The sequence below is a fragment of the Protopterus annectens genome, chromosome 7.part0, assembly GCF_019279795.1.
Source record: "Protopterus annectens isolate FY-2018-M chromosome 7.part0, PAN1.0, whole genome shotgun sequence".
Classification (NCBI taxonomy): Eukaryota; Metazoa; Chordata; order Ceratodontiformes; family Protopteridae; genus Protopterus; species Protopterus annectens.
In genome coordinates, this window is record NC_056739.1 from 461,940,182 (window position 1) to 461,957,359 (window position 17,178).

At 39.5% G+C, this 17,178-nt stretch overlaps 1 protein-coding gene across 1 annotated transcript in view; it reads left to right on the forward strand.

The window, feature by feature from the left end:
- The window catches only part of LOC122805984 (vomeronasal type-2 receptor 1-like), a 136,927-nt gene that overhangs the window by 41,064 nt on the left and 78,685 nt on the right, over window positions 1-17,178 (forward strand). The window contains exon 3 of the mRNA XM_044076223.1: window positions 4,048-4,878. Coding sequence (XP_043932158.1) covers window positions 4,048-4,878 — 831 coding nt within the window. The remainder of the gene's footprint in view (window positions 1-4,047; window positions 4,879-17,178) is intronic.

A 17,178-nucleotide genomic window follows, 5' to 3' on the forward strand; every position in this document is an offset into this window, starting at 1 on the left:
ACATCTTTGCTGAAGAATTCTGTTCAGTGATAAACATAATAGCATAATAAAGTCTCAAAATGAGGAACACATTTTATATATCACTCTAATTCATTTAAAAAAGTTACGATAATAACACATTTTGCATCAACATGCATTTTTAGATGATAAGTATAAAACTCTGATGACTGGATTTATTGTGACAGAGCAAAATTATGAGACAAAATCAGGAATACCTGTGAAATCAGGGATAGTGATAGGTATTAATTTACTCCTCACTGAGGTAAATAAAAGTGACTTATCTCTGTTGCTGTTTGATGACTGCTAAACGCAGTCACTGATCTTGTGTAGCAGTACTAATGTTGTACAATGTACTTGCTGAAATAAGTACAAAATTAGCATTGCTGTGGTGTGTGTGTGTGTGTGTGTGTGTGTGTGTGTGTGTGTGTGTGTGTGTGTGTGTGTGTGTGTGTGTGTGTAAAAAATATCACAGATTTTAATCAATGCACATATCCAATAATGCCGGAACACACACATTATTCTTCAGGGTATCAATAAAAATGTAGCTAACAAGTGATTATATTTCAAAAGTAAAGCATAAAATATATCACAGAGCATTCAGACACTTAGATCTTCTAAGAATCTGGTGACCCCCACTCCCTAAACTGTATAAATGGATACAGGAGGCTCCTTTAATCATCCTTGACTGTGGGGACCCCAAAAAAGCTGTTTTTGGTTGAGGAAAAATGATGAGAAAAAAATGCTTTCATTTTCTGATTGCACTCTTTAGCCCGAATGGAGTTATATGATATGATCCTCTTAGGATAAAACTGATAATAGCCTCTGTCCTCAACCACAAACATTCTAAAACATCCCTGCTCAGATGTTTGTGTACAGAAACTTACTGTAGGTTATGTGGGTGTTGGGGATTGTGTGGTCATCATTTCCTTTACTTTTCTAACAGACCTCAGAGGTATACAAAGAAGGTTACTTTAGCTCATGCAGGGGCAGTGTACTGCCCGGTAGCAGCAAAGTAGAGTACATTATTGCAGTCATTATTTATTTTCACTTTCCTCACAATCAAACATCAGGCACATATACAGCTGATTGCCTTTGGGGGTTAGGATCGAAGAGTAAGTAGGCATGCTATTTATATGTATTTCAGAAGTCACTTGAAATATATGACTGTGGCCATTTGAATCTCTGCTTTCATCCCAATCTAACACCAGAGGGTTGCATAGGCAGTGACTGTCTTTTTGTGAGGATTAGGGAGGCAGGCAGTATTCCCATACATGATCTGTGTATCTTCACAACAATTGACTTGTTAATTTATTTTGAGCTACTATTTTTGTCAGCTTTGAATTTTAAGCCTTGAATACAACTTGTCTTCATTGAAAGAAAAAAAATAAGACTGAAATTCTTTTTTCTTACTCACGATTTTTGTTTAGGCCACTTTGGATTAAAAGGGTGGGAAATGCTCTGGCTTCTGGGGGCACCGGCTTAATTGAGTTATTTCCTAAATGGTTATTACTGTGCTGTCTTGGTCAAGAAAGTATATTGAAAAGACGGAAGGAAAACTAAAGCTGAACAGCAACATTGAATTTCTTTCCTTAATCATCATTTCTGTTCAAGCCATCCTTGGGTAAAAAAAAATAAACTTAAAAAGCACTTTAGAGCATATATAAAAAAGCTGAAGAAAAAAGGTAAAATGTGAGAAATGGAAGAAAAAAAAGTATTGTGCATAAGTGGGAAGCCCAACATGGGGGAAACAGAGGGGAAACTCTGGAGGGTGTGTTTTTTTTTTTTTTGTGCGGGGCTGAAACAGTAAGCAGTGCCTTTGGTTCCATTGCACATTAGTTCTCCCCTGTACATAGAGTTGTTGTAATGCATCCTTGTTACACCTAAATGCCAGTAACTGTAAAATGTCCCTTTGTGAGATGGGTCAACACAGTGTGGTATGTATGTCTGTTGTAATAAGATCATTGTAGCTACAGGTCAGTCTGTGTGTACTTCTCCTAAAAGCCTGAAGCATGAACTAAAAAGATGGATAGAAGTGGTGGCAGTGACAGGGTGATATTTAGACTGAAAGTGCCCAGGGGGCTCCCAACTTGACATTTGCTGGGGGCCCCCAAAATGCTTACACCGGCCCTGCATATAGGACAATATGTTTATACCCTGGATTCTTGTGGTAAGGAACCTTCATGTGCCTTCCAACTGTTGCATAGTCAGGTATATTCGATGATGGGGATGAATAAAGTGGCACTGTGACTTCCTTGGACCTGGATGCCATGCCTTTACGTATAAGTTGGGCAACACTGAATGATTTTCTCACTACCTTGACTACATGTTGGTCCACAGTCAGATTACTGCCTACATATCTTCCCAGATCCCTAACTACTGTGTCAGCTCTTAGGCATGTTTTATCGATTGAGTAATTAGCCTGGGTGGCCATTTCCCCAAAAGGCATTAGAATGCATTTCTTAGTGTTAATTGGTATCAGTCCCTTGTCTGTGTTAAACCGCATGTAAGATGTTTGTGTCATGAGGGGATTCTATGATAGCACCCAATTTGCAGTCATCCGTGAACTTGGACAGCCAAAGGCCCTTGATAGTAGCCTTTACATTTGAGATGTATTTGCCAAATAGGAGTGGACCCAGCATGGAGCCCAGAGGTACCCCACAGATGACCGGTCTTTGAGACATTTTGCAATCCAGGGAGTTATGTAGGGGCTTATGCCCAGTTCAGTGAGTTTGTCAACTATATCTGAATGGGATATTGTAAAAAAATGCCAGCTGGAAGATTCACTATGTCACTCTGCTTGGTGAAGGTGACAACACTGAGCACCAGTTCTCCACACTACTGTGTGCTGCCCTGGAGGTTATGGGCATAGCCGTAGAAGGCCTTGTGGTTGTCTTCAGCTTGGGAGGCTAACCTTACCTTGTAATTGGCCTTGTTGGACTTAATTAGTCCTCTTAATTTCCTGTTTAGTTTAATTAGAGATCTCATCATTATGGGACTTTCTGTTCCTTATATTAGCCATGACTTTTTCCTTTTGTTATATACCCTATTAAAAATAGGATTCCAACAGTGCGGTATGTTTTTAGAGTTTGTTTTGGGCTTGCTTTTATTAGGTAGAGCAGCCTCTATGCAGCCATTTACATGGTCGTACAGGGTCTCAGTGAAGAATTCCACATAGGTTGCTGTGAACTCCAGGTTAGAAAGGGCATTGAATTTTGACACACTATCACTTAATTCATTACAGCCGAGTACATTTCCAGGCATTTCTGCAGTTACCTCATACTGCGCCTCTAGGAGTAAAATACTTCTTGTTTGTATTTGCATTAATAATGCCAAAACCATGCTAGATACAAGGTATTAGAATATTTTGTCTTGAAGCAAACATGATGGCAAACACAATTGTATTGATATTTGATCTTTTCAATTAGTATTTGTTAGAACTTTAAGGTGATAACTTCATTTTCTAAAGGCTCAAGCCACACCACTGGGAGTTAAAGGTACACACTCAAAAGAGCTGTATTGGAGGGAATGGATGCAGTTTGCTTTGGAAATATTCCTAACTGTTACACTGTTAAAGGGTTTGCTGGGTTTAACAAGTTGATATTTTTATTTTTATTTTCACCATTGCGGACATGACACGGGTTGACTTAGTTTTTCTTTCCATTCTTACCAATTTCAACATTTACTCCTATCATGTCATACTTGCTTTTCCATTCTGTTACCCATGTGCCTTTGCTTTTCCATTCTGTTACCCATGTGCCTTTGCTTTTCCATTCTGTTATCCATGTGCCTTTGCTTTTCCATTCTGTTACTCATGTGCCTTTCCTGTTTCCAGTATTTTTTCCTTCTTTCATTTTACTATCATTTTTGCACATGAAAAGTGGCTTTTGGGGTTCTGAGAGCAAGAACTTAAGACACATTAGATTGGATTAAGATCTCTCGTAGCAGAAGCATTCACTGTAATTACAGAACTTTGTAAATTCTAAACAAAGTTGACAACATCATTTAAAGGTCATTGTTATCAATAACACAATGCTGTTGCCTTTACAGATGAGCTATGGTTCTGTACATCCTCTCCTGAGTGACAAGAGTCAGTTCCCTTCGTTTTTCAGGACCGTGCCAAATGACAAACTCCAGCCTGTTGGAATTGCCCAGTTAGTAAAATACTTTGACTGGAAATGGATTGGGATCCTTGCCTCAGAGAATGACCTTGGTGAAACAGGTAGTCAGGCACTGAAGAGGAATATCATTTCAAGTGGTAGCTGTGTTGCTTTCCTAGAAAACCTTCCAATGTACAATATCAGATGGAAGATGCCTTACATCATTGATATTATCAAGAAATCATCTGCAAAAGTGATTATCCTATATTCCACTATAGAACCACTGATTCCACTGTTTGATGAAATTTCTTTCCAAGGTATAACTGAAAAAGTTTGGATTGGTACAACTTCTTTGACTATCTCTTCAGATTTCTCAAAGCAAGAGATTCTGAAAACTCTAAATGGATCATTAGGATTTGGTATGAGGAGAGGTGAGATACCAGGATTTAAGGATTTCCTATACAGTATCCACCCTAATACATTTCCAGATGACATATTCATTACTGAATTCTGGGAGAATGCATTTGGATGCCATTGGCCAAAAGGGAATTCCAATGAATCGAGGTTGAGATCTGAGATTAAAACCTGCACTGGTACAGAGAAGGTGGAGGAAATAAACAAGTCTTTGTTTGATGTGAACAATTTCAGATTCACTTACAGTTCTTACATAGCTACCCACTCACTTGCATATGCCCTAGACAGCATGTTGTCATGCAACTTCAAAGATCAGCTGCTTGTCAATGTGACATGTGGAAGTATCCATGAACTTTTGCCATGGAAGGTAAGGCCAATATTTCTTTTAAACAATTTGAATTATTTGGATTATATATCTGTGTTTCCAATGTCATTCTAAATGTATCTAAGGGTGGTATTCATAGTCCAACAATTCACAGTTACTAAGAGCTTATTAGCGAGAAGCACCACTATGCTTTTATGCTAAGCATAGGGTATTAGTGATGAATAAGGTAAAGCAAAGGCATTTTTGAAAAACATGCCTACTTACAGCTAAAGCATAATGTATCTAAAGTCAAGGGTTAAGTAGGTATGGAGGACTATGTGGAAACAGTAAGCTTTGTATTACGTCACTGTACTTTGTATGTGCAGTCATGCTTAAACTACTTAAAGCAAGTAGCAGACTGCACAGATTTTATTATAAAGATTTCAAAAAATAAAGGAGTTTAATATGTTTAATATGGGGTACCATTATGTGGACACCCTGATAGTTTTATTAAAGAATATAAATGGGGAGATAGGAAAGAATGTAAAAGGGGAGACACAACAAAATGGGAACACAGAAGGAAAACATAAAGAGGTGGCAGAAGAGGGCACACTGTTTTAGCTGGGGGTCAGATTTCGCCTATTTTTCAAAAAATGTTTTTTATATCAGAGGGTGGTGTGGGTGGGAAATAGGTAAAAGGGTGTAGGTGAAATTATAAGAGTGTAAGGGTCCTGTTATACCCAATATTTTCACTGCCAGATGGCGTGGCAGTGAAGAACACCATTGTTGAGGGGGTAGGGGCCTGTGGTGGTGTGGTGGTCAGCACTTGCTGGAACAGCATTCTTCAACATGCTGCGCCAAAACCTCAAACAGCTGAATCCTTTGAAAAAACACCAACTTCTGAAGCTTCTGTTCTGTGAGGCTTGCCAGCCTGCCACATGCCAGGGTCCCTGCTAGACCAGTGTCACCACCTCAACCCTGTGAGGATGTCCTCAGATGGGCAGAGGGTAAGCAATCACTAACCTCGGAGGAACATGGGTCAGTCCTAGGAGTTTTTGAAGCTGTAAGAAATTAACATAAGTGGGTTAGAAATACAACAATAAAATACAAAGGAATGCATAATTAAAATAACAAAAAACAGAGGAAAAATGCATAGACAAAAGAGAAAATACATTCAGTAAAATAACACATCATGTTACACAGTATTCATTTTCTTACTTTAAAACATTTCTATATTTATAATTTTTTATTGAAAGAAAACAAAATGTATGGGAAATGTTTATGCATACTTTATTTGAAAGAATACATGATGTGCTTATGCAAACTTTAGGATAAAATGTTATGGGAAGTGCTTATGCATACTTTTTGGATGAAATGTTATGGGAAGTGCTTACATTTACTTGCAAGACAGTATTTGATATTATGTAATGATGGAATTCATATACTGCAGTCTACTACAAAAACATAATGATCAAATGTTTTCCTGATACGCATTTCTTTGCAATACTACAGTAAGAACACCCATCATAAGTACTTTCACCTTATAGGTTCATAGGTTCATAGGAGATTATGACGCTAACAGCTTAAGAGCCCTTACAAGCCTAGCCAGTATAACCCAATTTTACCTCATATATGGCCCCAAGGGGCAAGAGGATGGCATAGATTTGTGCCTGTGCCTTGATTATCTTACAGATTGCCCCTGTCCATAAGAGATATAGGCACTACCACAGGTATAAATTTGTGATGACCTATCCATTGACCCATACTGTGTTTGAAGAGGGTCAGGGAAGGGTTCTGCTTAATGTGAATAGGAAGTCTGTTTCAAAGAAGGGACAATCTCTGAGGCACATATCTGTCTTCAGCATGTTTTTGTTTGAGTCACTGGCCAAGTTTAGATCCCTAGATCAGGTGGCCCTCATGCTGTTTTACTTGCAGATGTGTAGCAGCTCCATCAGGATTGTATTTGTGAATGCTTTGTAGTTCAGGCATGGGTCACCCCTTAATATTAGTTAGGAGACAGAGTAATGGGATAGGACTTTTAGTCTAGCCACATAGGACATGTTTACATCCTGTATTTTCTCTGTGAGGAACCTCTAAGGTCACTCCAGCTGCTGTAAGTGCCTAGTCAAGTATATACCAAATAGCACATTGTACTCAACTTCAGAGAAGTATATTCCGAACAGGAGTGATCCCAGCACTGAGCTCTGTAACAGACCACTAGTAACTGACCTCCTGCTAGATCTGGATACACCCACTTTTAACCACATGTCCTGTCTCTGAGCCTATCGGCTAGCCACCTGGTGATGCAGGGATTTATGCTCAGTTTTGTGAGTTTATTTATAACACTTGAGTGGGGAACTGTGTCAAATGCCTTGGCTAGATTGAGGTAGGTAGTATATACTGTTTTACCCTCATCCATGGCCTTAGTGACTTTTTCAAAGAAATTATTTGCCAGACTCAGTAGGCATGACCTCCCCTGATAAAGCCGAATTGGGTTGGGTCTAGTGTTTGTAGGTTTCCTATGTCATTATTTATCAGGTCCATGAATATTCTTTCCATGACCTTACATATAAGACTAGTCAAACTTATAGGTCTATAATTTCACTGGTCAGTAGATGGTCCCCCTTTATACAGAGGGATGACTGTTGCTGTCCTCCACTCTATCATGATAAAGCCACTCTAGAGTCTGGGGTTAAATACAGATCCTAATGGACCTGATAAGTCCTGATTTAAACTGTTTAAGAGGCAACCTGGTATATCATCAGGTCCCACTGAAGCCATGTTCTTAACTTTAGAGAGCACATTGGCAACCTGTTCTTTGGTGATAATTGGTGGTGGAGTGATGGAGGGTTTTTTCTTGGGGGGAGAACTGGAGGTGATGGAGAGGTGAAATTTGAGCTGAATTTGTCAGCCAGTAGATTTGCAATATCTTCTGGCCAAGTATAGGTAATGCCATCTATAACCAATTCTTCTCATTGTTGGGTGTTACCATTTAAACTGGGGACATAACTGAAAAATGCCATATGGTTATCCTTAGCTTTGGAGGCTATTTTTACTTTAAAGTCTGCTGTCAGGGACTTGACTAGTTCCTGATTTGCTTTTTTAGACCAATAAGAAACTTTTTTGTTCTGCTGAGCACATTTCCTCTTACTTCTCAACAGAATTTTCTTTCTTTTCATAAGATCATAGGAGGTTATTAGGCTAATGGCCCTGGGGACCTTACAAGCCTTGCCAAGAGTTTATCCCAAAAAGAAACCTCAGTCAGCACCTGTCACCCCTGTCAATGAGGGACACAAGTGGAACCCCTGGGACAAATTTATGCTTTTCTATCCACTCATCAAGGGTGTGCTTGAAAAGGGTCAGTGACATACTCTGACGTATATGAGAAGTCTATTCCAGAAACTAGGCAGCCTCTGGGAGACAAACCTATCTCTCCTGCAGATTTTGTTGATGTTGCATATTAGATTTAGGCCTTTCAAGTGGGTAATGCACAAAGAGTTAGACTTATGTATATGGAGCATCTCTAGTAGGGCAGGGTCCAAGATTGCCTTGTAGGCGAGACACAGATCACCACTGAGCAATCTATACAATACCGAGTACAGTGATAGTGATTTGAGCCTGTCCACATAGGACAGGTGTTGTAGGCCATGGATTCTCTTTGTCAGGTATTTCTGTGGCCTTTCCAGTTATTGCAGGTGTTTGGAGAGGTACATACCAAACCTGGCATTGGACACAGGTATTGGTCTAATGAGGGAGGAGTACAGAGAAGTAATAACCTCCTTTTTTCTGGATGCAATCCCTTTATTTATGAGACAAACCAAGTAAAAGGATTTTCTGACCACTGCTACTTCATGATTGTCAAATGTGAGATTGTTGTCAACCTGTATACCCAGGTCTCTCACCACAGGTTGTGTGCTTAGGGGGTTGCTGTTGATGTGGTAATCAGTAGGGGCTATGTTTTTGCTGAACGGTATGTTAATACATTTTTGTGTTTAACTTAAGGCCGTGACTTTGGCACCAGTCATTTTGTTGCTGTGAGACCCTCATGCTGCATGTTAACATCATTTGGGGAGTTAATAACAGCACCCAACTTACAGTCGTCCACAAACTTGGTCAGCCTCAGGCCTTTTGTCTTTGCCTGGAACTCTGAGAAGTAGATGACAAACAGTAGTGGTCCCAGGACAGATCTCTGGGGAACACCACTAGTGACAGGCCTGCTGTCAGAGGTTGAGGCACCTGTTTTGACCTTGTGAATCCCATCTGTGAGCCAGCTGGCCACCCACCTGATGAGATAGGGATTTACTCCAAGTTGTGTTAGCTTTTTGATGATGCCCAAGTAGGGGATTGTGTCAAAGGCTTTGGCCAAGTCAAGGTAAGCTGTATGTTCATAGGTTCATAGGCGTGTACTAGGCTAATGGCCCTGGAGCCTTTACAAGCCTAGCCCATAGAAGTGCACTGGCATCATGCCGCCCCATGTTAGTTCCCAGTGCCTCTATCAAGTAGAGCCACTGGAGTGATCCCCAGGGTGAACTTTCTATTTCCCATCCACTCATCAAGATTTCTCTTGAAGAGGGCCAGTGAGGTGCTCTGCTTGACAAGTATGGGAAGTCTATTCCAGAGCACTGACTTTCCCTCATCCAGGGCCTTGGTGACAGTCTCAAAGAAGTAAACCAGCTTCAACAGGCAAGATCTGCCCTTGACAAATCCGAACCAGGTGGGGTAAAGTGTTTGGAGATTGCCTATGTCCTTGTTTATGAGATCCACAATAATACACTCCATGGCTTTACAGATCAGACTTGTCAAGCTAATGGGATGTTAGTTTCCAGGGTCAGTAGTGGCACCAACTTTGTGCAAGGGAATGACAATGGCAATTCTCCACCCTGCTGGAATGAAACCTGTACTTAGGTTGTGGATGAATAGGGTGCTCAATGGCGAAACTAGTTCTTGCTGGAGATGGTGCAGAATACAGCCTGGGATACTATCAAGTCCCATGGAAGCTGAGTTCTTTGCCTTGGATAGGGCCTTTAACACTTGATCTGCAGACATGTGAGCTGTGGCACAAGTATCAGGGATGTTGAATGGGCCTTTGTGGGGAACAGGGGGCTAGCAGGTTGGCTAAGTCAACAGTATCAGTGTAAGTGGTACCATTAAATACTAATTTGGAACAAACCTGTGCTCTGCCATGCAGGTTCCTGACGTAACTAAAGAAGGCTTTGTGTTTTCCCTTTGTTTCAGAGGCTAGTTTTGATTCATAATTGGCTTTGGAGGTTTTCACTAGTGATCTAATTTGCTTGTTGAGGCTAAAGAGGGAGTTTTTCACATTTGGAATTTGTTCATTTTTACCCTTGGACAACAGTTTGTTTCTTCCTTTTGTTGTAAAGCCTGTTGATTGAGAATGCCCACCAGACAGGTGGGTATGGCTGAGTACATGCAGTTATACAGGTGCTTGCATACTGCACTGGCATACTCTTTAGCATACTTGTCTGCATCTTCTGAGGGGAGCGGTGGTGTGACGCTAATAATATCTTCCCTTAGGAGGTTGTAGTCAGCTTCTGAACAACCTATTAATACCAGGGGACCACCAGGGTAGCTTGTTCTTGTGGTTTGACCTGGAATTATTTTGATCTGGTACTGCTGTTTCTATGCAGTTGTTTAAATGGTTGTACAAAGCTTTTTGTGTATGCCACTGCATAGTTTTCTGTGTTTTCTGGATTTGGTGGGGGCTTGGAAACTAGCTATACTGTCTCGTCATAGGGGTAGTTTACTTTAAAGAAGTTCTTAATGGTTTTGGGGTTAGGTGGGGAGACTAGTTTTATCTTTATTTCAAGGGAGATCACTTTGTGATGTGATCTTACCAGTGAGGACATCACACTGAGGGAACAGGGCACAACACTCTTCCATAGTTGTAAGTACCAGATCTAGGATATTTGTTCCCCTAGTGGTAGTGCAGACTATCTGTTCCATGGCATTTGAATTTACAAAGTCAAGAAATTTTGGAGCCTGCATGTTAGTGGTCATGTATGCCTCCCATTTAATGGAGGAGTAGTTAAAATCACTCATGAATATTGTACAGGGCTGGATGGTGGGTAATTCTAGTAACTTCAGGTATGATGTATAAATTTCTTAGTTCACGTTAGGTGACATGTAGCTAACAAGAATATGGTAATAGATTTTTCAGATAGTTGGGTGGACTTTGAGTAGTTCAAGCATATCATACTGCTTGACCAGCCTTGAGGTGTGCATATCCTCTGTGTAGATAGATACACCTCTGTCTTTTGTTCTTTGATGTTCAGTGGGTGGTCAGAAAGTGTGAAAGGTGTTATAGCCATGCACTGCCAGAGTGCTTTCCAGTAACTACACAGATGTCAGCATTCTCCAGGGTGAGGAGAGCTTCCAGGGTGTGCAGTTTCTTGTTGAGCTTCCTAGCATTGTACAGTAACACCTTTAGATTGTCCTGAGTAGCTTTTGTTATGTCTGGCTGTTTGGCAATGCCTAAAAAAGACTTTATAGGGGTAGGTAATGTTATGGCCAATATCCAAAAGCCTATAGGTGTGAGGTGTAGACCACCCAGGCAAAGCAGCATGCCCTCCCAGGCTAGCAAGTACTGGATCCCTTTGGAATTACACCAGTAGCAATGCCAAATGTTAAATTCGATCATTTTCTGCTGGTATTGTGGCATCATCTTTGGATAGGGTAGAATGTTGCTCAGTGCTAGGCTAATACCCGCCTGTGACACACATTATGAGGGCTCAATCATGTCTTTTTTCATATAGTCCAAGGAGGTACATTTTAGTTCATTCACACCCCAACATGAACTATGACTGTGTCATACTGGTCCTTACAGGCAAGTGACATGAGTGCTTGCATGATCAGCTGGAACCTGGCCTATAACAGCAAGAACTGTAACCTTCACCTTATCCAGCCTGGTAACAGGAACATCAGTGTGACTCACAATGAAGTCTCCTATCAGAATATTGAGTTGTGGAGTGTTTCACCTTATGGGCTTGGTAGATGAGACACAATGTGATGTGGCTTTATGTGTTCTGACGGGAATTCTTTGTGTGCATGTGGAGTTTCTGATGACTGCATCTGAGAGGTTTTTGCAGTTTGGGTTAGTTACATGTGAGCACCTCTGCATATGTCGGTGTATGTGTATGTGGTGAGTGATGTATGTGAGTCACTCACAACTTGTTTGTTGCTTTTTGTGTGTATGTGAGAGTCAAGCCTCCAGTGTGAACTAGTTCTATAAAATCATGTCTCATACTGTATTTGTCTGTTTGAGAATTAAGTGTTTGTCAGCATGCATAAGGCAAATGTTACATTGCCTCAGGATGCCCATGTTCACCATGCTGGATGTAGAGATAGCAAGAAAGTGCCCATCCATGGTTGCAGGTCCTAGTGTGTACTGCAAGGGATAGCAGTGGAGGGTGTTTGTAACTGAATGAGAGAATGGTACTTACTTGGTGTAATCTGCAGCTAACCTAACCAGCAATGCCACCCAGTGCCCAAACCAGATGCTGTCTGAGCAGCAATAGTCCTGGGTGCTATAATAAGGTAAGGTAGACCTAAATAGTCCTAACTAAATGCATAGATGCTGCTCAACACACAAACCAGTTGCCCTGTGATTAACTTGTGACCATGGTAAAGTTCCAAGATGGTCCTTATTAGGAAATTTCAACTTCTGTTGATTGCATGTATACAAGGCACTAGCAACAACCACTGTGTGAAGAGCAGCTTTGCACAAACAAGAGGCTTATATACGATCAGAAAAAAGAACCTTTTATACTAACTCTGCCCTAAGTCCAATCAGGTAAGCACACACTGAGTTTTCCACCAGCAATTCCCAGCTCAGATAGGTGAAATTTACTCTCTACTGCCACAAGAGTGCAGACTGGTTTGGAACTAAAGTATTAAAGAACCACAAACAAATGCCTAATACAAAGAAACGCAAGATGCAATATATTCCCATACAGAACAGGAGCCTATACAGCAGTTTGAAAATGCAACCTTAAACTTTAAAGAAGTATAAAAAACAATAAATGCACAGTAAACTTTCATAGTATAATGAAAATAAGCAATGTTTCCAGATTTTGCATTTGTACGGGGCACTGGTAAAGAGAGCAACTCTGTGCAAATGTGCCAAATTTATACCAGCACTGGAAATACAGAAAATTGAGTACTGAGCCTGTTAGAAAAATATGTATTAATGTATATGTTTAGTGCTTATTAGAAGCTAAAAGGGTTAACACATTTCATTCTATTTTATGTACAGCTTAGTTTTGTATGGAATTACAAGATGCTTTTCAAACTGCAATATGCTTTCTGAAACTACCAGATGCTGTCTGACTTAGTATTTGCTAGCGCAGCAAAATTCATGTTTATGCCTTTTGGAAACTTACTGAGAAGCAGGTGATTATCTGCTAGGTCAGAAAAATAATGAATAGAACAATACTGTTTTCTATAATGTTATTGAACTTGAACAATCAGCTCTGTTCGTGTTATGAGAACATGCACAGCTGCAGAAAAGAAAGATACATCGAACAAAGACTGCTTGAAGAAAAGAACTATAATCTGTACTTGCTTTGTGCTCGAATTAGCCATAGTACCTTGAATGGTAACATTGCATAGTGAGAAGTTGTATCTGACCAGTGGCCATCAAGGCCACATTGTTTTTCTTAGGAAGTTTTTTTGTAAACTTGATATGCCAGCAGAAAATCATGGACAAACAGCTGCTATGAAATAATATTGAAAGAACTTGTGATTTATTATGTCAGCTTAGTAGGCAATGTCTTGTAAGAAATGTATAAGAATGGCTTCACTTCCTGATTCTAGTTAGACAAACTCTGTATTAGCACGTTTTTGTCTCCTTGCTGCAAGATTAAAGTGCCTTAACCTGAACCTGCTGTGTGTTGATCTTTTTGAAGTTGTTTTTCCTTTGACAGAGCCATATGGCCTATAAAACAACTACACTTAGAACCCTTTTGTGTGCTTCTCAACTCAAATAGACCAAGTAAACACATTCTTCCACTAAATGAATAATCCCAGTCCTCCTAATGTAAAAACACATTAAAAGAGTGCCCAGAATGAAAAGCTACCACAAACGAACTTAAAAAAACTTAAACTTAAGGATAGGCAATAAGTAATTCAAGATAACTGCAGTGTACTTTAAACAACTTATAAAAGTGTGATTTTTCAATAAAAGTACTTCATTTTGTAGAAATGAGCCAAGAGCCACTCAGTTATGTAGAATTTATAAAGGCACTAAAAACAAGGTTAGCCTACATAATACGTCCTCCAGCAAATAAAACCACTACATACATAAATTTCTAGTGTGTTCTCCAACCTATACAGAACAAGCTACCACCCACTGCCACTAGATGGAAAATCCTGTCATCCTGATGCAAAAACACAGAAAAGAGCTTGCTAGATTGTAAAAATACACTACTTTATCCAACAGCTAGCTAGATAATGAATTCAGAGAAAGTAAATCAGTAGACCAGACAATGAAAGGCAAAATGCACCTTTTTCAAAATAAGTACAAGGAAATGCAAATAAATAATACAAGATATAAACAGCAGTGCAGAAAGAGTGGAGCTTATGAAGCTCAATTTAAAGTAGGGGGGCAGTTTAAAAATCACCGTTTAAAAATAGGAATGGGAGGGTGGATGGGAAAAATAACCAGCAGAGAGTCACCTACAGTGTTTGTAGTTTTTGCAGGTCTTGAGTCTTAATCAGTAAAGACAAGGTCACAGATATTCTTTGTGTATGTAAGTATCACTCAAGAAACCAATTAACCATTGAAAGATGTGAAATGTGTAGCCTGGGTAATTTAAGTGTCTATCTGCCACATTGAACAAAAACACCAGGCCAAGCAGATTTCTCAACACTGAAAACAAAACAGAACAGATGAAAAAAAGCAGCTCTATCAGTTTAAGCAATTTGCAGACAGAAAAGAGTTTTACTTACATCACCCAGCAGGGAGTCGCCAACAGTGCTAGTAGTTTTGCAGGCCTTGAGTTTTATCAGAAAAGGCCAAGTGCAACAAACACTCACCAGAAATTATGTTACGATAAACAACCACAAGGGAAATTGAACCCACAGCCATAATTATAGCATTCTAAAACTAAAGACTTAACATGGAGAACTAGTTCTATAAAATCAGTTAAAGACAGAAATAAGTGCAGTCGTGCAGCAGTTGTGTTGTCATCTCACAGCAAAAGGTTCTCTGGTTCAGTTCTTGCCTGGGGTCCCTTCTGTGTGGAGTCTGCATGTCCTCCCTGTGTTTGTGTCAGTTTTCTCTAATGGTACAAAGACATGGCATCTGCAGCATTTCTCCCTGGGCCTCTGCTGAAAACTGGCTTTGTTCCAAGTCGGACTTTCTCAGTAAACAACTGTTAAACGAATATCACTCTCGCATGCAGTAATGTACTGAATGAAATCTATTCCTTCAGTTATCAACATCTATCAGAAAGTTCCTTATGTGCAGTAAGTAAATCAGTTAAGCAAAGAAATACTGTAGTTATATAGTGACATCTGTCTCACTCTTGCTTGTAGTAATGTACAGAAAGCAATCTATTCCTTCAGTTACTATGATCGATCAGTAACTTCCTTATGTGCAATAATAAAATCAATCAAAGACAAAAATTCTTTACATATATACTGAAATTTGTCTCACTCTTGCATGCACTAATGTACTGAATGCACTCTATTGTTTCAGGCAATTCTGTATGAATTATTATTAACTATATATATGTGTGTGTGTGTGTGTGTGTGTGTGTGTGTGTGTGTGTGTGTGTGTGTGTGTGTGTGTGTGTGTGTGTGTGTGTGTATGTGTTTATATATATTAATGAAATCAGTTAAACACACAAATACTATAGACTACTTTGTTCAGGCTTACCAGAAAACTCAGCCAGCATCTCCAAATGCCACTTCTGCTGTTTCTTGTTACAGGAAACCTCTGCATCAGCTGTAAAGTGAAGAAATAAGACAATTCTTTTTTACCTGTATTTCACATTTTTGCCATTTACATATAGGTATACCATTATTATTTGTAAGCTACTGCATTCATTTCATTATTTGCTTACCATGTATTTGTTCATGTGCTGGGCATTCACTTCACACTGCAGCAACACCTCCTGCCCTTCCCCCACATCTACTCTAACTAGGGCATGGTGCCAGACTGACTTCAGCCACCTTGTATGTACACTTACAACTCTGAAAGGAAATGACTTTTGTTTACAGCTAATACAGTAGGAAATATACAAACTGCATGTATGTAATCTATATGGAAATATAAACTTTTTTTCTTTATGTCTAAAGACATGAACAAGTAGTTGTAAGACTACCTATGCAGATATATACCTGTGTTTATCAGTTGTATTTATACAGACAATTATTGTTATCACATAAACATTACATATATTTCTATGTGGATGCAGTTCTGTATACAGATATGTGCATGCTTTATTTTGCATTAGTCTATTAACTTTACAGATACTTTTCTGCAGGTATGCATGTAATATTCTTATATGTTTTACCTATATTAAATTCTGCCCTCCCAAATAAATATATATATAATTTTATACTTACTACAGAACTCTGGCCTTCTTGCCTTTACCTGATTTACCCACTCAGACAGCTGGTCTGGACTACTCTTCCTCAAGTCATCGTATCTGTGACGGCACTGCTGACTGAAGCAGACGACCTTGTCAGATTTCCCAAGTGTTCACCCAAATCTTGTCAGATATTATTTTTTTTCCTATAACTACCTTTAGTGCATGACTCCTTCAGGAGGCAGACTATGATTTTGGTCTCCTTATCGAACCAGCTTGGAGCACAGCCTTATGCCTTACCAGGTGATGGCATGTCTACAAGTGCCAGTACCAAAATGAAGAAATTGGCTGTGGATCACAGGTTAAGAACCAGTCCCCCTGGGGCATGAGACTACGGTGACTAAACTCAATTAACCAGCAGGGGCATAAGAGCAGGTGCTGTTATTACCAGCAATTCTGGTTTAACCAAATATACTATGTCACATATATGTTATTTAAAAAAATAAATTCTAATTTTACTTATATGGTGCATAAAAACAATATGCAATAACCATTTCCATTTTTAATACTTACAATTGCCAGTGTTTATGTGCCTTACCTTAGATATCTTTTTGTAAGTATAATGTCAGAATGTTATCAATTCCTTTATTGTTGCACCCAGGATATATTTTTCTTTTTTTCCTGGGGGGGGGGTGAGGGAATGTTGCGTAAATACATAGAGCTATGTGTGTAATGAGCAACGTTTATAAACTTTATAGTGAGTAGAAGTGACAAGGTGTCCAGATAGGGTTAGATGGACAGAGATTACAAT